At 44.4% G+C, this 21902-nt stretch overlaps 2 protein-coding genes across 2 annotated transcripts in view; both read left to right on the plus strand.

The window, feature by feature from the left end:
* The first annotated feature begins 1113 nt into the window (after positions 1-1113).
* Positions 1114-14107, plus strand: ZMPSTE24 (zinc metallopeptidase STE24). The gene is made up of 10 exons (XM_021554839.2): positions 1114-1268; positions 2343-2489; positions 4750-4836; positions 5413-5529; positions 5843-5995; positions 8673-8814; positions 9497-9657; positions 11023-11127; positions 11894-12037; positions 12342-14107. The coding sequence occupies exons 1-10, from the start codon at positions 1152-1154 to the stop codon at positions 12564-12566; spliced, it is 1398 nt and encodes a 465-aa protein (XP_021410514.1). The 5' UTR covers positions 1114-1151; the 3' UTR covers positions 12567-14107.
* Positions 14108-16286: 2179 nt separating this feature from the next.
* The window catches only part of KDM1A (lysine demethylase 1A), a 28081-nt gene continuing 22465 nt past the window's right edge, over positions 16287-21902 (plus strand). The window contains exons 1-2 of the mRNA XM_021554803.2: positions 16287-16571; positions 19541-19706. Of these exons, the coding sequence (XP_021410478.1) occupies positions 16287-16571; positions 19541-19706 (451 nt within the window). The remainder of the gene's footprint in view (positions 16572-19540; positions 19707-21902) is intronic.

Consider the following 21902-nt stretch of genomic DNA (forward strand, 5'->3'; position numbering starts at 1 on the left):
CTGATACTAAAATGCCATATCTAGAAGTGGCTCAATGTTAACACCCCTTTTTCTGCATCTTTGTCAGATTACACGGTGCCTGTGCTCTGCATGGAACACTCATCTCCTGCCAGGTGAGCTCTGAATTTTGGCAGCACCATGCTGTCTTCATTACAGAACATTACAGAGGCCAAATCTGAAGTGCGCATTCAGGCTTTAAATCAGCCAGTACTGCAGCAGTCAGTGTTAATTATTGTACTTCTCTTAGTTTCTTTAAAAGGTTTTGGACAAGTACTAATGAGGCTTCATATGTGTTATTGTGCATGGTCCAAGTAACTTAAACTGAAGAAAAATAATTTAATCATTTGCCCAGATCCTTGCCATGGTACCCCCCGACACACCCTTCACTGGGGTGGCCGTGGCGGGCAGAGCTGAGCTGGAGCCCAGCACGGAGCCCACCGTGGAGCTCCTCATGGAGCCCACCATGGAGCCCACCATGGAGCTCCTCATGGAGCCCAGCGCGGAGCCCACCATGGAGCCCCTCACGGAGCCCAGCACGGAGTCCACCATGGAGCCCCTCACAGAGCCCAGCGCGGAGCCCACCATGGAGCCCCTCACGGAGCCCAGCACGGAGCCCAGCATGGAGCCCACCATGGAGCCCCTCACGGAGCCCAGCGCGGAGCCCACCATGGAGCCCAGCACGGAGCCCAGCGCGGAGCCCACCGCGGAGCCCCTCATGGAGCCCAGCACGGAGCTCCTCACAGAGCCCAGCACGGAGTCCACCATGGAGTTCCGGAGCCCAGCACAGAGCCTTCTACAGAGCTCCTCACAGAGCCCCTCCCGGAGCCCGCCGCGGCCGCCCCTCACGGAGCCCGGCGCGGAGCCCAGCGCGGATCCCACCGTGGAGCCCCTCACGGAGCCCAGCACAGAACCCACCATGGAGCCCAGCACGGAGCCCACCGTGGAGCCCCTCACGGAGCCCCTCCCGGAGCCCGGCACGGACCCCATCGTGGAGCCCCTCACGGAGCCCGGCACGGATCCCACCGTGGAGCCCCTCCCGGAGCCCCTCCCGGAGCCCGCCGCAGCCGCCCCTCACGGCCGCCCCGCCCCGGCCCGCCCTCGGTTCCTCCGGCCGCCGGGCGGCGCCGCAGCGTGCGCCGGGTGGAGCGGCCATGGCGCTGTCCGGCGACTTGTGGACAGAGCTGCCGGCTGAGCGCCGCATCTTCTGCTCCGTCCTGCTCTTCTCGTGGGCCGTCTACCTCTGGGAGGCTTTCCTGGCGCACCGGCAGGTCGGTGGGGCTCTGGCGGGGACAGTCGCTGGCGGGCGGGGCTGTGCCGGGCCGGGCCCGGCCTCACGTGGAGGGTGTCCGGGGCCGGGGCTCGGTGGGCTCCGTCCCCTGCCTGTGGAGCGGGTGGTGGGAGCGCTCGGAGCGGCGGCTCGGCACCCCCGGCAGCTCCGTCCTCATCCCCGGGACAGCTGAGAGAGAGCGGTGGGAGCAAAAATGAGGAAACGCGTGAGTTAAAATAGCGGCAGTTTAACTGGGGAAGGAAAAAAGGAAGGAAGTGCTGCGAGCTGCCATCCCCGAGCAGGTGATGGCTGGGCAGCCTCCGAGCGATAGCCGCCCTGGAAGGCGCATCCCCGTTTTTTATTGCAGAATATCACACGGAGGACGGAGCGTCCCTTTGGTCAGGTCCTGGCTGTCTCCAGCCAGGCACATCTCCATCCCCAGCCTCCCCCTGGCAGCTGCAGCAGCAGCCGCACCCCGGGTGTTTCAGCCCTGGAGCAGGGACAGAGCATCCTGATGCCCCGCACAGGGCAGAATGTGTTTTGAAATGACAAAGGAGCTTTTCCTTAGAGAACAGGTAAATATACTGAAACAAGACAGCTGAGGGAAAAGACTTTTAATCTTAAAAATAATTTCAAGTGGCAAGTTCTTTGCTGAAAATGAAATAGCACCTGTTTCTGCAGCCACTCTGTGTTCTGGTGATGTCACATGGTTTGCACAGGAGGATCTGGTGTGTGGTTTCAAAATGAGTTTAGCTGTTAACTGTGGTGCAGTAAGTAAGTTTTTTCCACATCCTGTGGAAAAATCAGTTTGTGTGATCTGTATTTGATCACACATAAATAAGTTATTAAGTCAGCAGTTCAGTTCCTGGTTACAACATAACAATTATGCTTCAGTTTTATATTTAGAACTTCATAGAAAACTGGAATTTAGGAATAATTGTTCCTTTGTGTGTTGTTTTTGCTTTTTAACTTTCTATGGTGGCACATGGGATCATTTAGGTGTTATTTTTAAATCTTACTTATCTCCTTAAAAAAATTAGGTGTAGACTTTTAAGTTTTGTCTTCAATTTTTCAGAGGAGGGTGTATAGAACAACAACACATGTGCCACAGGAACTGGGACAGATCATGGACTCAGAAACATTTGAAAAATCTCGTCTCTATCAGTTGGACAAAAGTACTTTCAGCTTTTGGTCAGGCCTCTATTCAGAGGTTGAGGGCACTGTAAGTACCTTTTGTATGATATTTTTCATGTCAAACTGTGAATTACTTTGGTTCTTAGTGATCCCATGCAGCTGCACCCCTGGCATTCTGGTGTCTACAGCAAAACCTGGCATTTATATTCTGTTTTTGTTTGTGGCTGTATTTGCTACACAAAAAGAAGTAATTATTCAGAAAGCGTGTAATTTCTTTCTGCAGTGCTGAGTCATACTGCACAACTACAGTCTTAACTTACATTTTAATTATACTCTGTAGTAGTTTCCATTGCAAAATAATTAAGCAGCTTGAGAGTTATTTTAAATTGTTAAAATACAGACCTTTCCCTGTGTTTGGAGGAATGCAACTGCTTTCATTTTTAGATAAAATTTAAGTAGAAAGTAAAAAGCTTGTGAAAACAGCAAGTGTACCAATGGATATTTCTAAAATATAAGAACACTGGGCAAGTAACATTCACATATATGAAAAAAACAGAACCATTAAGTTAGAAAAAAATATTTATGTGTGTGATTTACACTCTTAGGAGAAAAGAAACCTGTTCTAACTCACTGCTGAAACACATTGCTCATCACTGGCACAAAAAGGAATCCTAAAATGCCTGGCATTGCAAAGTAAAATTGAAATATGATCCTAGTTCATGATGAACCTAAGGAAGCATAAATGTCAGTTATAAAATATAATGAAAATAGGATTGTAAAATAGAGTCAGTCACGTAACTGTAGAAGGATGATGCAAACTCTGTACTCAGAGGTTTGTGATACCTCTTGACTTTCATATTTCCTGATCTCCTTTGTGCTGCTTGACCTGTACTTCATTTCCTTTTGTATGAACTTGTAAGAAGGATGTTTTGTCAGCGCAATCTGTTATATTCCTCTTGTTGGGATTTTCAGCAGAATTAGACAATTTTTATATGAGTTTGAAAAGTTTTTATGTTTCTGACTGATTTTAGAAGCAGTGTTTAATTTGGAAACCAAAGCTGCTCTCTGGCAGTGGGCTGGTGGGTAAGGTGAGGTGGAACTGCCTCACAAATACAATGAGTCAAAAGGCTCTGAAGCTTTTTCTTGATTTCAAGAACTTTAGCCAGAAGTTCCTAAAGTTCCTAAAGAAAATATGCATAATTGGAATGAGCATCTTTTGCCACTGAATTCAGTGCCCTGCTATTCAAAGGCTTGAATCAGTTATCTGTGTTTATCTTCATCTGGGCCTACTGTTGTTACAGTTGTCCAAAACATTGTAGCTACTAAATAAGAGAGACAAGAGTTTGCCAGATGGATTGTTAGATGAATAAAAAACTGGTTGGATAACTGCATACAAGAGATAAAGCAAATAGCTCCGTTTTGAAGTGGAAAGCAGGGATGGCTCTCAAGGGCCCACATCTGGGTGAATGCTGTTTAGTATCTTGCTTTGATCATTTCCATCTCCTCCTGACACTGAAAATGCACCCTAAATGTTAGGTTGTAGGAGTGAGCTTTTTCAAAATAAAGAAATATATAAACCCCTAGTGTCATCAATAGTGGAAGGCTGCTTGCTTGAAAACTGATTTTATATATAGTGATGCATCCATCACTCACTAAGAAGGCAGATGTGAAATATTTGCAAGTTGAGTTGTATGAGAAATGCTGCCAGGCCTGGCTGTGAGCTGCAGTGAGCACTTGCTTCAGTAGCTCTAGCTTGGGCATTTCTTAGATGTTGGTTACCCCAGATGTTCACTCCAGATGTTCCTTGGCAGCCAGTATGTCAGGAGAGGCTGGGAGCAGGCAGGAGGAGGAGACCATGGAGCTTTCTGCAACATGGCTGTAGCAACTCCAGTACTGAAAGTGAAACTGGGGCTTTTCTCTGGGCAGGGAACACAGGTGAACCTCAAGGAGAAGAGGGCAGCTCCTCTTCAAGAGGAGAGGCTGCAATATGAATATTATGTGTGTGGGTATACAACCACAGGGCACACGAGCTTTAAAGGCTTCTGAAGATGTACCTTAGGTCTGAGCCACTACAGTGGCAAAGTATACAGAAAATAGGCTTGGAAATATGCTAGCATTTCACAGGAAGAATATTAATTACCTGTTCTCCTTCTGTAAATTAAAAATTAATTATTGACAGATATTCCAGGCTTATTTTATCATTGTTAAGATCAGAGGGGTGGCACAAAAGCTTATTATAAAACTTGTATTATTCACCCTTAAAAGGTTCTTATCATGCTGGAACATTAGTAGACTAAGATGACAGTGTGTTCCATACTGCCTCTGTGGTATGTGGTTTTGTGTTTAAGATGATTCTTCTCTGTGGAGGAATTCCTTTTCTATGGAAATTGTCTGGTCAGATCTCTGGTCGTGCTGGGTTTGGACCAGAATATGAGGTAAGTAGGCTTTAAATTCCTGTGAAAGTGTTTGGTCCCTACTGCAATAATTATTTTTAAATTGGTATTTAGTTAAAAGTGAGATTTAGCTAACCTGTAATGCAGTAAAAATAACAGATATTTTCTGGTGCACACAATGACTCTGTGATTCTGAGAACTGGTAACAGTAAATTAGCTTGCTTTTAAATTAGCTTACTAATTAAAACAGCCTTATGTGTTAAAAGCAAAGTCTGGTATCTGCTTGAGGTGGTGGGCTGGGGTTTAGGGAGCTCTTTATTTGGGTGCTTTATTTTTACTAATCCTAGAATTTATCCACCTGCACACTAAAAGGGTAAGAAATTTGAGTCTACTGCTTATGTTACCTTTGTGCTGTGAATGAGGCAAGTATCCAAATCCTTAGTAAGCTATTACAGTGAGCAATAATTAGTCATCATGAACAAGTTAATTCTGTGAATTTATCTAGCATCATCTTCTAACTGGTTTTTGACCTAAAAGCCATCTTTAACACCTGGAATATTTGTTAGTATGGGTTAGTAAATAGGTGGTTTTGATATCAGGTTTTGTTTTGTTTTTTAGATTGTTCAGTCATTGGTATTTCTGCTGCTTGCAACACTCTTCAGTGCAGTGACTGGTCTCCCATGGAGTTTATATAATACATTTGTCATAGAAGAGAAACATGGCTTCAATCAACAGGTATTGCAGGGAGCACTTGTACTGACCAAATTGGCTCAGATTGGTTGGATAGACTGGTCCTTTCATGAATGTGCAGCACAACATAATGGTTTGGGTCAGGCCTAACTAAGGAAGAGTGCATCTGCATGGGCTTGAGTCCATGTAAATGTAAGGAGCTACTAGGAGAGTTCCTTTTTGACTGACTCTGATTTTCTTATGACACTGTCATTGCTGCTTTGCCTTTTGTCTTAACTGAAGGGATCAGCTCACTAACCAGAATGGCATATTAATATTTACATTGACATCACTGATCTAATTTATCCTTTCTTTGCAGACTCTGGGATTTTTTTTTAAGGATGCTATCAAGAAGTTTGTTGTGACTCAATGTATTCTGTTGCCAGTGACATCCCTTCTGCTTTACATTATTAAAATAGGGGGAGACTATTTTTTTATCTATGCCTGGCTCTTCACACTGGTTGTTTCCTTGGTGAGTATGAGAAGATGTTTGGGTTTCTTCCAGACTCCAGTTTACTGCCATGGATGCAGCTGAAAGGAAATTAAGAAAAATCTAAATTTCCTGTGAATTTTAATGTCTTCAAACTTCAACAGAGTGTCTTGTTCTCAATGTACTTTTTCAGGAATAATAACTCTTATTAGTTGTCCACATTAATGTCATATATATAATCTATTTAATACTGGTATGTCTTCATCCATTGAAAGAGAAGCATTGATAAAGCTTTAGAATAGGTACTGGAAATACAGCACTATGTGGTGATCTATTTTCCTTTCTCCTGAATATAGAGGTGAGAACCAGAACAGATGTAGTTGACCTACGTTCCTCTCTCTCACCTTTCCTACCACAAGCTAGCATTTCATTTTTGCTCTGCCTGCACCTTGCTATTGAGCTGTCCACATAGATTTTGTTCTGAGGTTCTACAGATACTTTAGACCCTGATATAACAGGGGTTGGTCTATCTTTTGTACTACAGAAGCTAGAAAATAAAACATCTTGGCAGAGCTGCAAACTTCTGTATTGAAAGAAGGGTTCAATGCATTCTTAGACAATTGGTGTCTTGCCACCTCACTGCAACTTTATAGTTGCAGTTTTAGGCCTTAATGTGTTTGAACAGCCTTTGACATGCAAAATCATCCTAAGAGGTATTAAATTTACCCTTCAGAGTATGGTTTAGGGAAAAATTCCAGTTCCATAATTCTGTAATCAGAGTTAGAGTTGCATCCTCCTACTAGTCTGTTATGCCTGCTGATACCAAGGCGTTACACAAAGATCTGGGATAAAACCTTAAAATTAGGCCCCACATGCTATATGTTCTGAAACACTAGTCTGGACTGAAAAGCTGATTTTTACTCCATGAAATACCCTCCTACACCTTCTGCAAAATATCTGCAGAGATTTAAGCCCCTAAAAATTACAGTTAGAAAAATTACTTTAGTGGTGTTTCATATTGATGCCCCCACTTGCTGTGACTTTGCCAAAGTCACTTTTTCTGATTTTTGATTTCATTGGACTTTTTCAGCAGTGCATACACTGTCAAAATTCCAGGTACTTGTTTTCAGTGAAACAAAATGTATCAGGATAATTTTGAATTTAATGTTGATGTCCGTTTGCCTCTCATGTTCTGTTCCTTTTTAGCTAACCAGAATTTAAACTTATAAAACAAATAAATAAAAATAATTTTGTAGTGATCCAGAGTGTGAGGAAAGGGAGTTGAGCTTTCCTTTCCACCATATTATTCTAGTTCTGCCTTTCTCAGCTGGGCTGCAGCTGTTTGAAGAGATGCAGGTGCAATGCAGTGATGTTTTTAGGTCAGGGCTATTAGTCATTGTGGAGCCAGAGGCATCAGGCAGACAACTGCCTTAGCCCTGCAGACAGCTGGGAAACACAGAAAGCAGGGGACATGAAATTTCTTGCCTCCTTTTAGACAGTTGTTTTGCAAGTTAGCAGGAATTAGTCCCACTTCTTCTATCCCTTGGTGCCGGAGCTCACCCTGGGTTGCAAGGTGGCTCCATGTGGTGGAAAAATCCCTCCTTCAACCCGAGCTTCCAAAGAAAGGCTCAGCAGTCTCTGTTGTTTGGTCTCAAGGCAGTTTATTGCAAGTTATCTAAAAGATTTTCTTCTGGGGCTGCTGTGGTTTGCTCACAGCTCAGGCAGAGGCACACACACACCCTGACATCCTCTCTGACCCCGACTGCTTCTTCTCTCCCCGCCCAGGGCTGCTGCTGTCTTTTATATGGTACATTACGTGTTACATGTTTGCAGTTTTCCCCAATGCCTATTACCTATATTAAATGGTGCTTTTCTATCTTTTCTATGGTACATTACGTGTTACATGTTTGCAGTTTTCCCCAATGCCTATTACCTATATTAAATGGTGCTTTTCTACTCTAAACCAATCTGTGAGTGCCAACATCACCAAGAACATGGAAGTAAGGAAGAAGAAAGAGGGAGGACAGGGCAGGCCCAAATTCCAAATCCATCTTAAAACCTCTGACCCCCATGTACAAAACCAAAACCCCCCTGTACAAGCATTAAAACCCCCCTGTACAGCACTAAAAAATTCTTCCCTCTACTTTGTAATTACTTCTACTCTAATATCTAAACTTTTGTGACTTCTTGTTCTTCCTGCAAGGTTGGTAAATCATTCCATGGTTCAAACCCAAAATCACAGCTGTTTGCAGCTGCCTGCCAGGGTCTCAAATGCTTCTGACCTGGGCCCGGAACCTCCAAAAATGTCTGGGGGATATTTTGAGTTCAGATACCTTGGTTCCTTCATCTCTTCAGCTGAGTGTGAAACACTTCAGAGCTTTCCAGGATTGCTGGAAGTGACAGCCTTTCACTGGTGAGCCCCCTGCTCCCAGAGGCCTTGTCTCCTGCACTGTTCACAGCAGTTCTGCTCAAGTGTGTGGGTGGTTTGTGCATAGTTTGCTGGACTGTTGGACTGGCCACCAGACAAAGCAGCCCATGGAGAGCCTGCGTGTAGATCCCACTCATGCAGGACTCTTGACTCATGAATGACTCATGAATTCTCTATGACTTTATCAAATGTTTTTTTCTGAAATTGTGCCCTCTTTTTGAACTTTTTGCTTCACCTTTAATACTAAATACTTTTGTATGCCCTGTTCTTAATATCTGCTTGTGTTTGCAGGTGCTTGTTACAATCTATGCAGACTATATTGCACCTTTGTTTGATAAATTCATTCCACTTCCGGAGGGAGAGCTCAAGCAGCAAATTGAAACAATGGCAAAGAGCATTGACTTCCCATTGACTAAGGTGTATGTTGTTGAAGGTGAGATTTTGTTATTTTTTTAAACAAAAAGGCATTGTCATTTTAAATTTCTGGGATTTTAGCATTGACTGTGGATGCTGTAGTAGGGCAGTTGCTTGCATTGCTCAGATATTGCAATACTTGCCAATGTCTGTAGCATTTTCCTGTCTTTTTCCTGAAGCTCAGTGGACAGCCTGAACTCATCTTCTGGTTGGAAGCATTTTCTTGGGTCTGTGGAATGGAAATACACAACTTGCTCAGGAGTGGAAGCACAGAAGTATGCAAGATTATAATTTTACAACTGTGAAACAAAGGGAATAGCTGTTCCCATTCATCTTTGCTGGCACATTTGAAAGAATTCTACATAATTTGGCACAGGTTCTTTGCCTGGAGCAGTGTGAATTCAGAATGCTCTTTCCACTCTAAATCTGAAATTGCAATAGAATTTGCTTTTCTTCTTGGACACTAGATGTTCACAAGTGCTCTTATGGTTTTAGTGCTTTTAGTGATTACACACTACATTTCTCTATTGGAGTCATCATTACTTAGATTTTAGAATATATTTCAGCTTCCAAACATCTGCTTGATGTACAGTTCATTTGGGGACTTTGAGAATTCCTCTGGAAGAATCTGGTCTGTCGTACTGTACAGGCTTCAGTGCATGGGATTATTCAGATCATGGTCTTTAAATTTTCCCCATCAGGTTCTAAGCGTTCTTCCCACAGCAATGCTTATTTCTATGGATTCTTCAAGAATAAGAGGATAGTACTCTTTGACACACTCCTGGAAGACTATTCTGCTTTGAACAAAGAACCAGCGGAAGGAGAAGATGGTGAGAATGAAGAAACAAAGTCTAAAACCAAAGTGAGTTTTGTCTTTCATTTTTCTGTTTATATTAAGTTCTTGGTGAGATATTCCCTTGTGTTTTCTAATGTATTTATAGGTCTTGAGTAAGTTGCTAAAACCCAAACACTAATGATTTCAACACCAAAGTATGCCTGGTTTGCTAATTGGAATTTCTGGGCCTGTGTGAGTTGTGCAGATAGCACCAGAGACTGTAAAAATCCACAGGGGCTTTAGCAAAACATTAGTTCCCTGCATGTAAAAACTAGATCTTCCCTATAATTCTTTGAATAAGGGACCTGTTTGGGATCCTCATCTTCTCTTGGGACTGCCATACCAAAGTTTCCCTTTGAAGGAAATAGTTTTAATTCTTACTGTGGCAATTGTGTGCCTTTTACTGCATGCGGAGGTTTTGGTGCAGGAGGACAGACAGATTGCACATGTGCATCCTCCCATGCTCTGGTCAAGAACAGGATGGTGGCCTGGCACTGGCCTCTCCTTTGATGTGCAGCTGCACATCATGAGTCTGCTGAAACAGCTGTTGTGGCCTCAGAAGAGTATGGAAATGACTAAAGCTAATAGAACATTTTCTGAATAACCTGGAGGAGTTGCCCTGGCCTTGTGCAGATTGGGCCTAAGGTTAGGCCAATGTCTAGATTGTTGTTTAGTCCAGCTTCTGTTCCTTGACACCATGTTAGTGGTGTCCACAGTTTTGTTTGGCAAATACTGCAGAAGTGGGTGGTGAGAGGAGGGGATGTTGAGCTCACCTGATCTAGTCATAATGAGAGTCTGTGTTCCATTTCAACAGGTTCTTCAGCGTTTGTGTTTGCTTCTGACTTGCTAATGGAACTTTGAGGTGCAGATGTCCTTCCTAATTATAGCTTTAAGGTGTGTCAGGGCTTTTTGAAGAGGACAGTTCCTTTTAAAAGGAACAGTAATGCCTTGGGAGGAAGGCTACATGTTGAGTGCTGAAGGAAAAGTAGGAACAGGGCTTTGCTCTCAATTCTCCTCTGAAGGTCTGTAGCTCTGAATAGCTGTTTCCAGTGTAATGCTTTGCTTGAGTAAACAGACAGGATGAGAAGGGATAGGAGAGTATTTGGAAGGCAAATCTTCCAGTGTTCTTTCAGGTTTGCATCAGCATGTCTGCATACATAGAAATAAGAGATCACCACCTCGTAGTAGGAATCTTCTTAACCTTAAAGGATTATGTTTCTATAAATATCTTCATGAAAAAGGCTCAGCAAGAAATTATATGTGTGTTTCTGGTATGAGAAGGGAATGGCCTGATCTAGGGACACTTAAGTGATCAAGAAAAAAAAAAAATAGTAAATTCATTTAGTTGTGTTCAGGCATACCTGATAATATTTCTGCTTTGTTATTCCTCAGAATAAGAAACAAGGATGTAAAAATGAAGAAGTTCTGGCTGTACTCGGTCATGAATTAGGTCACTGGAAACTAGGTCACACTATCAAAAATATAATCATCAGCCAGGTAAGTTATTTTAAACTGTTTTGGTTTTTTTGGTTTTTTTGGTTTTTTTTGGGTTTTTTTTGGTTTTTTGTTTTTTGTTTTTTGTTTTTTGTTTTTTGTTTTTTTCCTGGAGCATTTGTAATTGTAGCTGTTTCCAAATGCCCTCTTCCAGATTTTTTAGTGTACATGCACCTGATATGCTGTGTGACAGGAAGGTGGTCTGGATCACAGCCATTCTACTTTTCTGTTCTGTGTGTTTCAATAACAAACAATATTCTGGTATCTTCTACTTTTAAAAAGACCAATAAAAACCACTTGGATAGCTAATCACACCCTCTAGAAAACTTGGTAATGCATAGTCCTTCTCTTGGCTCTGAAAATCAGGCAAGCAGTGCTTTTACAGGACACTGCAGAGCTTGGATGGAAGCACAGATTGTTTCCAGGAACAGAAATACAACACAGCAGAGACACGTTTTGTTTGGCTTTAAATTTTTCAGAACCTGTACTTAATTCCAAGGAGATGGGTTCTATCTTGTACTCCCTCCTCTCTTCTTGCTTTTCCATCTCCCTTCATTATTTCTTTTTTGCTCATTGGCAGAAAATAGTGGTTCTTCTACTGTTGCATTTTCAGAAAGCAGGTAAAGACCGACTGTTCCTCTCTGTTTATTAGTTCAAATGTAATCTACTTGTTTTTTTTACAGTGGCATCCATGTATCCATGTGCAAATCTATAATGTGATGTTATGTAAAGACTTATCTTAATCAAGAATATTTTTTCTTCTCTCCAGATGAATTCCTTCCTTTGCTTCTTCTTGTTTGCTGTGCTAATTGGTCAGAAAGAACTCTTTGCTGCATTTGGTTTCTATGACACCCAGCCTACCCTGATAGGCTTGATGATTATTTTCCAGTTCATTTTTTCACCTTACAATGAGGTAACTTGTTTTCAAGACATTTTCTGAAGTATCATCCTATTTAAATAATGATTCTGTTTTTTCAGGGGAAGCTTGAATTTCTAGGGGCTGTATTGGGTGTCTCATTTTGATAATCAGGCTTAGTGCTGCATCTTGGGTAGCACTCCCAGTTTCAGGTGTGGCTTGGATAAAGCTTAGTGAGATCAGTCTGCAACCACAGCCATGTGTGGGATGTGGGAAGCTAGATTTGGTGGTATTTACTGGCACTGAAGGAATCGGCAGATACCTGAATTTTAAAATAATTTTAATGCATTTCTCTCCACAGGTTCTCTCATTTTGTTTGACAGTATTAAGCCGACGATTTGAGTTTCAAGCAGATGCATTTGCCAAGGAACTTGGGAAGGCTAAAGACCTATATTCTGCTTTGATCAAGTTAAACAAAGATAATTTAGGATTCCCTGTTTCTGACTGGATCTTTTCAATGTGGCATTATTCCCACCCACCCCTTTTAGAAAGACTTCAGGCCTTGAAAGATGCAAAGCAAGAGTGACAGCAATGATTGCTGGTTCAGAGACAGTGCTTCCATCTCAGAAGCAAAGTTCAGAGCTGCTTTTTAATTTTTTTTTAATGGATAATGCAAATTAAGTGCGCTGTTAACAGCACCACAGATCTGAGTATCCTGAAACAGGTATTAAATTATAAATGACTTCTTTTTAACAAAAACAAAACTGTGGAACTTTAATTTAGAAAAAGTGCTGGGTGAAGACCTTCCCCCCCACCCGCCACACTGACTTTTATTTCCATATCATAGTGTAGACTTTTAAAGGGAGAAAAACAAGTGTAGACTTCAAAGCACCTTTCTCTTCAAGTTTATGTATGCCTTGAACATTGCTTTTGATCCTTTTTCTATTCTCATCATTCTGTGAACCTTCCCAGTCTCACCCTCTTCACAGTGAAGAGGCTTTGGGTGATTTGATTTCCTGTATGATACTTGTGCTTGCCAGTGTGTTTTAAAAAATGCAGCTGCAGGCTTTTCTCCTGCATTCATGTGTGTCATAATGAAAAATGCTACTTAATAAAACCTTCTTTCTCTGAAGTGTGGGAAGAAGGATGAATTATAGCTGAGGAAATGTACCATGTCTTCCTTGAAAATGAGCACTAGGTGGTATTTAGTAGCATTATAGTGGGATTAGGCTGCTCCTGTTGCCCCAGGGCTGCTGGGGGTATGGAAGGATGTTACAGAGAATCAGAATGGGACCCACACGTTTGAGAAAATTGCTAATTCTCTCTTGTTCTCCCTTTTTTCCACATCTCAGTTCCTCTATTTCTGTTGTGCTTTGCTTAGATTTCTTGTGTATATGGAAGTGTCCAGTTGCTCAGCCAGTATATCAGAGTCACACTTTTATTCTGAGGGGGCTTATCCTCCATTCCATTGAGGGTTTTTCATTCATATGAATCCAGCTGAAATAGTAGTGTTGGCATACTTATTCTTCATCATTGTTCTTGTATGTTAAAATTCTTACATATAAAAAGCCCAGAAAAAGTTTGCCCGCATTAGTTACTGAGGAAAAAAGTGGGTAAACGTGGAAATGGCTTCAGCATTGATTATCTCAGACTTTTCTGATGAAAAATAGGATTATATTTACTTTTGTTGAAATAAAAATAAGATATAAATTTGCATGTGCATACAAATGTATACAGTGTGAATAGACATACTCCATATAAAAATCAGATTTTCACTCTGCAGTAAATTAAAAAGTTCTGCTCGGCTCAGGACAAAGAGAGAAGTCATCAAAGCAAATTGTCATTGTTTCACATGTCAGAATATTCTCATACATTTTATTGTTGGCTTACATTTGTTTTTCTGATCATAAGGAAAAATGCCTTATAAGATGATGGGCACAATGATGTCTTGGGTGAAACAAGATGTTGCTGAAAGCCCTTTGTATGCCTTATTCTAATTGTGTTTATACCCCAGCAAATATGGAGCTAAGCTATAGATATGGATTTAGGAGACAGTTTTACAAGTCTGGAGAGCCTATATTTGTCATGTGAACTGTATTTAATAAAAGGCCCTCAAAAATGAAAGCATTCACTTGCATCTGTCAATTCAGAAGAATAAAAATCTCAAGTTTTGAATGAGATGTTGGCTGGTGTAAAGCTATGGAAAACATATTAAGTGTGGTCTGAGAAAATAATTTTTCTTATCCACTAGGTAAAAATTGTTTGCAAAAATTAATTTTCTGGCTATTTCAGAAATTTGGGTAAATGCAGACAAAAGGAGATTAAAGTGTGAAGGTGAAGGAAATGCCAGTTCCTATGGAAGCATGAAATACTTAAATTACCTAGCTCACAGGTGAAGATAGTGTTCTTATAGCAGTTGCCTGTAACTTCCTTTACTCTCCTATCAGTATTTAGTTATCTCTGCAGTTCTTCCAGCTGTTTTTCATATGTAACTACTGAACAAAGTTTCAAGAGTTGGTCCCATTCTGCTCCAGTTGCTTCTCAGCTCTACAGTTGTCAGTGTGTGCTGCTGAGCTTCTACCTGCCCACATTGCTGCTGGGCATCTGGAGTGCATCAGCTGCATCTTGCAAACTTTCTACAGCCTCAGATTGCTTACTGTCTCCCTGAGAATGGTCAAAATTACACCTAAATCTTCCTGTGCACCTTCTGCCTTCCCAGGTACCTAAATGCTCCCACAGTGTCTTCTACACAGCCACGTGATAAGCCAGCACCAGCTTCGTGACAGTGGTCTGCTTAAGAGCAGCCACCATCCCTACCAGGGAGTGGCCAGTTTTAAGGAAAGAGGCAAGCAAATTGGCAAGCATGCATTTAGTGTTCTGTTACCTCTAGCAAATACTTTTCAGAGACTCAAGCAGAATATCTCTGAAATCTGTGGGACTGCTGGGCATTCAGCAGCAGAGTCCTGTCCAAAGGCTGGAGCTTCATCTTCTGCTTCCTGCCTTACCAGCTTTTTCTGCTGGTCTAAGTAGAAACCTGAGAGAAGATACACTGAGGAAAAGCAGACTTTGAAAGGTAACAGAAGGACTAAAGCTTGAATCCTTTGTGAACATGAAGCTTGGTGTGTCTTGGCAATGTATGCTGGCAGCCCAGAGAGCCACATCCCGTGGGCTGATCCCCAGCAGGGATGGGCAGGACAAGGAGGGGATTCTGCCCAGCTGCCTCCATCTCTGGCATCCCCTATACAGAAAAGGCCTGTTGGAATGAGGCCAGAGAAGGCCACAGAGATGTTCCTCCCACAGAGATGTTGGAGCCCCTCTGCTCTGGGGACAGGCTGGAAGAGCTGGGGCTGTTCACCTGGAGAAGGCTCCACTGAGAGCTCAGAGCCCCTTCCAGGACATAAAGGGGCTGCAAGAGAGCTGAGAGGGACTTTGGACAAGAGCCTAGAGTGACGGGACAGGGATGGATGGATGGCTTTAAGTTGAAGGAATGTAAATTTAGATCAGATAATATGAAGAAATTTACTGAGGGACAACTGGCACAGGTTGCCCAGAGAAGCTGTGGCTGCCCATCCCTGGAAGCGTCCAGGTTGGATGGGGCTGGGAGCAACTTGGTCTAGTGGAAAGTGTCCTTGCCCATGCTGTAAGATGAGCTTTGAGGTCCTTTCCAGCCCAAACCATTCTGCGATGAGATAGGCATAAACATCTGCCTTTCAAAGCGTTTCAAGCACCTCCATTTGTTCACGCAGGACTGGTGTGGCCCCTGTGGGCCGCCAGCAGCGGTGTACGGGGGGCAGGTGGGCGGGCTGGGGAGCGGGGGGAAGGTCGGTCGGCGAGGGCCGGGAGCGATGCCCGGCAGCGATGTGGATGTGCGAGGGTCGGGAGCGATGCCCGGGAGCGATGTGCGAGCGCCGGGAAGGATGCGCGAGCGCCGGGAAGGATGTGCGAGCGCCGGGAAGGATGCGCGAGGGCCGGGAAGGATGTGCGAGGGCCGGGAGCGATGCCCGGCAGCGATGTGGATGTGCGAGGGTCGGGAGCGATGCCCGGGAGCGATGTGCGAGCGCCGGGAAGGATGTGCGAGCGCCGGGAAGGATGTGCGAGCCCCGCGCCCGCTGAGGCCCCGCGGGGCCCGGGGCGGCGGCGGCGGCGCGGGCCGGGCGCGGCTGCCAGGACATCCCGCGAGCGGCAGGGGGCGCCGCGGCGCAGGAGCCGCCCGCGGGCCCGCAGCGCCCCCTGCCGCCGGCGGCGGGCCCGGATGTGACGTGTGGCGGCGCCGCGGCCCCGCGCGCTCCTTTGTGCGGCGGGGGCGATGCTGGCGGGCGGCAAGAAAGGCGCGGAGGCGGCGGCGGGCGGCGAGGCCGGGCCGGAGGCGCCGGTGCCCCCGCCCGCCGCCGCCGGGGCGCTGGGCTCCTCTTCGGATAGCGGCGGGGCTTCGGAGCGCACGCCCCGCAAGAAGGAGCCGCCGCGGGCCTCGCCGCCGGGCGGTGCGTCCGAGCCGTCGGCCGTCGGGGCCACCCCTGCGCCCGGCGCCGAAACCACCGGCATCGCCGAGACCCCCGAGGGCCGCAGGACCAGCCGCCGCAAGCGAGCCAAAGTAGGTGTGGGGCGGCCCGCTTGTGGGCCCCGCCGGCGCCTTGTGCGCGACGCGCTCGGGCCGGCAGGGGCGGTCCGGCCCCGGTGCTGCCGGCCGGCCCTTCCTCGGGGAGTCCCGGTGCCGTCGGCCGGCCCTTCCTCGGGGAGTCCCGGTCCCGTCGGCCGGCCCTTCCTCGGGGAGTCCCGGTCCCGTCGGCCGGCCCTTCCTCGGGGAGTCCCGGTCCTGTCGGCCGGCCCTTCCTCGGGGGGTCCCGGTCCTGTCGGCCGGCCCTTCCTCGGGGAGTCCCGGTCCTGTCGGCCGGCCCTTCCTCGGGGGGTCCCGGTCCCGGTCCCGGTCCCGCTCGGCCAGCCCTTCCTCGGAATGTCTCGGTCCCGGTCCCGCTCGGCCAGCCCTTCCTCGGAATGTCTCGGTCCCGGTCCCGCTCGGCCAGCCCTTCCCTAGAACGTCCCGGCCCTGCCGGGGGCTCAGCCCGGACCGGGCCCTGCCGAAGGGGGCGGGGAGCGTGTCCGGGACCGAGGGCTCCGGTGCCGTGAGTGCGAAGGACACGAACACGCGGGCGCGCAGGAAGCCACATTGGCTTAAGATTAAGATCGGGATCCCCTGTTCCACCTCCCTTTCGTGGGCTCTGGGGAGAACTCGTGCCCTGTCATAAAGGAGGGCTTTCTGCAGCTGTTCAGGAACTTTCTGCGGTTTCTGACTGGATATCGAGCAGTAAAAACACCCCAGGTCCATGGCAGTGCATTTAAGCGCTCGGGAGCTTACATTTTATCAGAAAATTCTTGTGTTGCTGTGGTATATGGGTGCAGCTTCTCCAGGCTCATGTGCACGGGGTGATGCTGTCTTTGCAGGGTTGTGAAGGTGATGGCTGTGCTCAGTCCACTGTTCTTCACCTTCCATTTATTGCTGTTGGAGAGCTGAGTCAAAGCTCTGTAAGGGTGGGATTTAACAATGAACTCTTAACAGCTGTAAAGGTCTCCAGTAGTTTGGGTCTGTAGTATGTAATTGTCATCTGTTGTTCTGAATATATAAGAGCATAACCTTTTTTTTTGTGAAACCTTTTCTTGGAAACCTTGTTTTAGAAGATAGTGAAGATCTTTAATGTGCCCTGCGTTGGGGTGTTTGATATGGAAGCTGAAATTACTTTTTGGAACTGTCTTGTCCTGTGGCATTGAATGTGGCTCTTCAAAGCTGTTGTGTGATGTGATGACTGAACTTGTCCTTCACACATAGCATCTGTTGGGTTGGTCAGTCTGGTGCATCTTTTAAAACAAAATAAGGTGGGTGTAGACTGGACATAAGGAAGGCATTTTTTGCAATGAGGGTGTTGAGGCCCTGGCACATGTTGCTCAGAGAAGCTGTGGCTGCCTCATCCCTGGAAGTGTTCATGGACATGTTTGGACAGGGCTTGGAGCACCCTGGTCTAGTGAAAGGTGGAATGAGATGGGTTTGAATGTCCCTTCCAATGCAAAACATTCTGTGATCTTCAGAGGCAGCATTCCTTCTAGTAGGAATTAGTGCTTTATGTGGTTGTGTGCTGGTGGTGTTTGCACTGACAGTACCCATCTGCAAAGGCTGTTTGTCTCTTGTGGCACCATCTGTCCCCTTGAGCACTCAGGCCAGCATGAGGTGACCTTCCCATGAATGTTTGTGGTGTGAACTTAGTTTGGGAGGGTATCTAGGTTAAAAATAAATCTAGGGAAGAGCTTAGGATGTTTAATTGAACTCAGTTTTCTTCAAAAGTTGTGTAGCTCAAAAGGAATGGGAGATTTTGAAGGGTCTTTGGACAGAAGGAAACTGTGTGTGGCTTCAGATACCCCTGGTAATGTACAGATGTGCTGAGTGGTCACCACTACTTGATTCAGAGTGGGGGTTCACAAGAGGTCCTGCAGGTGCAACACTGTGAAACACTGAATATGCTGGACATTGTGGAATGTAAATACATAAAAGATAGCAAATAATTGATTATATTAGTATCTTAATGAATCCAGGGTTTCCTGTACACAGGCTTCCCAAAGCTACCTTGAATTCTGCCAATTATTGCTCGTTTTTAGTGGCTGAACTGTACTGTGAAAGATTTTTTCTTTTGGTGAGATATCCAGAATTGTCTTTGTCATTTCCTGGTGAAAGCTGATCTGTTGGATGTTGGAGGATCACTAGCTGCTTTCTTTTTATTTTTCGTATGGCTGCATTTTGAGAAGTTGTTTTTTTCCTTTCCAGTCATTAGGGGAATTCAATAGCGGTGTACAGAACTTTCTTACTTTGGATTAAAGCTTGCTTGACTAACAGTATGAGATGCAGCCCTTCCAGACTATTTCTTGGGGTTTCCATGTTCCTTCAAGTTGGAGTGAGTCTTTTTTGGCTTATATTTTTATTTATTTTTACTAGAGAACAGTAACAGAACAAGACATAGATGGCAGAAAAGACTGAGGGGGATGAGGGGAAGGGTTGTTTCTTGTGTTGAGCCACTAGTGTGACCATTCTTGAGAGGAAGCAGCTGTGAGCCTCTGTACCAGGACAAGATTCCCAGTAAGCAGCAGACCATACAGGGCACAGGTGGGATTTCTGCAGGAAATCTTATGTGCACTTCTGGTCATCTGTGCTTAGCAGATGAAATTCAAGTTTGAGCACATGAAGTGGACACAGAAGCTGCTTTTCATCCCTTGGCAGGGATGTGAAGGAAGGGAAGAAAACCTGAGAGGTTAAATGATAATATAACACACATAAACTGGGCTTGATGAAAACTCCTACTACAGGGCGCTGGAGATTTTTTTTTTAGGCAAAAACATTTGGAACTTGTTAAGCTTTGTGTCATTTTATAACATGGTATCTGCAATAAGAGTCTGCATAACTCAAGGTAACTCAGGACTTTTCTTTAAACTGTAAGCAATTTTGTTACTTGCAACATTAATGTTAGTAGCCTGACTTACAGGCATCTTCAGTGTGTTTATGTTCTGTTGTGCTTTTCACAGGTCGAGTATAGAGAGATGGATGAGAGTCTTGCAAACCTGTCAGAAGATGAGTATTACTCTGAAGAAGAGAGAAATGCTAAAGCTGAGAAAGAAAAAAAACTACCCCCACCACCTCCACCAGCTCCTGCAGAAGAAGAGAATGAAAGTGAGCCAGAGGAGCCATCTGGTGAGTAGAGAGAGACCTTCTCCTCTGAAATTATTCATCTGATTTGTTCACATAAATTAGGTAGGGCTGGGTGCGGCATCATGAATCCCATGTCTGGTTTCAATCTGGTTTTGAATAATTGTTCTACAGTGTTTTATTTGCTGGCCCCATATGTGGAAAGAGGGGAGAAACACAGAACAGCCTGATAAAGATAGGGATATGCATTAATGTAATTCCAAATGAAGCCAAACCTCTTGTGCTAGGTCTCATGATCCTTACTGACTTGTCTTTGGAAGCTTGTTGATCAGAATAGCCTCTCTGACTCCCTGCTGCCACACCTGCTTGTGTACGAGCATTCAGTTAGGTCGGGTTTATTGGGGGGTTGTTATGCAGAACAGATTTCAACTATTGTGATTCCTGTGGCTTTAAACTGTTAGTCTAGTTTTAAGTTCTGGTTGGATACTGTTTGCTTAAATTTCAGTATTAAATTTTAGTATTCAGTGCTTTCCTTTTTAGCTTAGAGAGAACTTTACTTTACATTGAGATGTTTTTTGGTCAGTCCTGTTCAGGAGGCAGCTTTTGAAATTTGTGGTAGTAGCAGTACCCAATTCTTTACCTCCATTGTGTTTTACAGCTGGCACCATTAGTGAGCTCTGTTGGAATCACTCAGCTGCCTAGAAGGTGATGCTTTTGCAAAGTTCAGAGTCAAGAAATTTCATGAGATAATATGTATACTAATTGGTGTTAGACAAGAGCTGAAATCTAGCAGTTGAATCTTTGCAGGTTCATCACTGGTGTGAGTCACTGTTAGTCTTCAGTTACTTACATTTTCTGTCTGGCTGGCAGGTTTGAGAACATAGCACTGATGTTAGCTTGGGGATATCTACCCTCAGTCACAGAAAAAATATTAAAAGCTGTGGGTGTGTTTTATCTCTTACAATTTGCCATTGTAACCTCTCCTTGTTGCAGCTGTTGGCTCCTGCCTTGATACAGGAGTACTGTAGCTCATGTGCTTGACAGAAATGTTTGCAGTGATAAAACTCCTGTCACCCCACTTCTAGCTGATGTAGCAAAAAAGGAATTTTAATAGGTGTAATTAAGCAAATATTTTAAGCTTTCTATTTAATTTAGTTTAGACATTGTGTTTAATCCTTGAGAGCTAATATTAATATGCTTTTTTATTTCTCTCAAATATCATTTTGTGTCTCTAAGAATGGTTATTGAAATCAGTTTGAGGCATAATCAGTGAGGTACAGTGGAACAGGTTTTGTCCCATGAAGGAAGAAACATGGAAGATGAGCAGTGATGATTCATGCTGTTTTATACACACAACAGTTACTTTGCAAGCACTGTATTTAGCCATCTAGATACAATCAATTTTTAAATAGGCTGTATTTAGCTGCCTAGAAATGGGTAGATTTCAGGTCACCATATCGTTTTTCTATTCCTAGAAATTCTGTGAATATGCATGAAGCAATAAAGTAGAAAGAAGACAGATTTCAAGCTGTCATTCCACAGCTAGTCTTGCTGTAATTTTAAAGGTTTCTGAGACTATATATATTTCTGGATCTCTCTAATTTTGTCTTTATTGATATAGGTGTCAAGAACATCAGGTCATCTTATGCTGGCTGTTAAAAGTGCATTGAAACTTCTAATTCAGCCACCCCTTAGAAGGAGGAGGTGGCATGGAGTCTGCTGTGTATAAAAGTAGTGTTTATAATTGAGGTTTTCTCTCTCTCTGTCACTTTGAAGGAAAAATTGAAGTGTTCAATAAATACTGAATTGGACAGTAATACTAGTGGAGGATTGCATACTAAAAATCTAGGAAATTTTTAGTTAGCCTGGGTATTACTGTTAATTTATTTTCACTGCAGACCTTAAAAAATTCATTTCTGTGTTTAAAGCCTGTAAAAAATGCAGGTAATGCAGTAGAAGCATAAAGCTGTCACATTACAGCTTTTGAGCTGAAAAGCCTGATTGTGCAGTTTAAAAATGTCCTGGTGCTAGTGTTGGTATTTCATTAGCCTGTCCCCCAGACAGTTTATGGTGAAGGGGATTATTGAGTGTCACATAAAGGTGACAGCACAATGCTGGTCTTCCTTGAGTAGGTTCCATTCATGTGTTCAGCTGTGGGGAATTCCAGGTGTTCTGGCTGTTATAATCTGGATTTGCAAGACACACTGCATGCTGTTGCAGAGCAGTCTTAAAAGGTGTGAC

This window comes from Lonchura striata, chromosome 26, assembly GCF_046129695.1.
Source record: "Lonchura striata isolate bLonStr1 chromosome 26, bLonStr1.mat, whole genome shotgun sequence".
In the NCBI taxonomy this organism is placed as follows: Eukaryota; Metazoa; Chordata; class Aves; order Passeriformes; family Estrildidae; genus Lonchura; species Lonchura striata.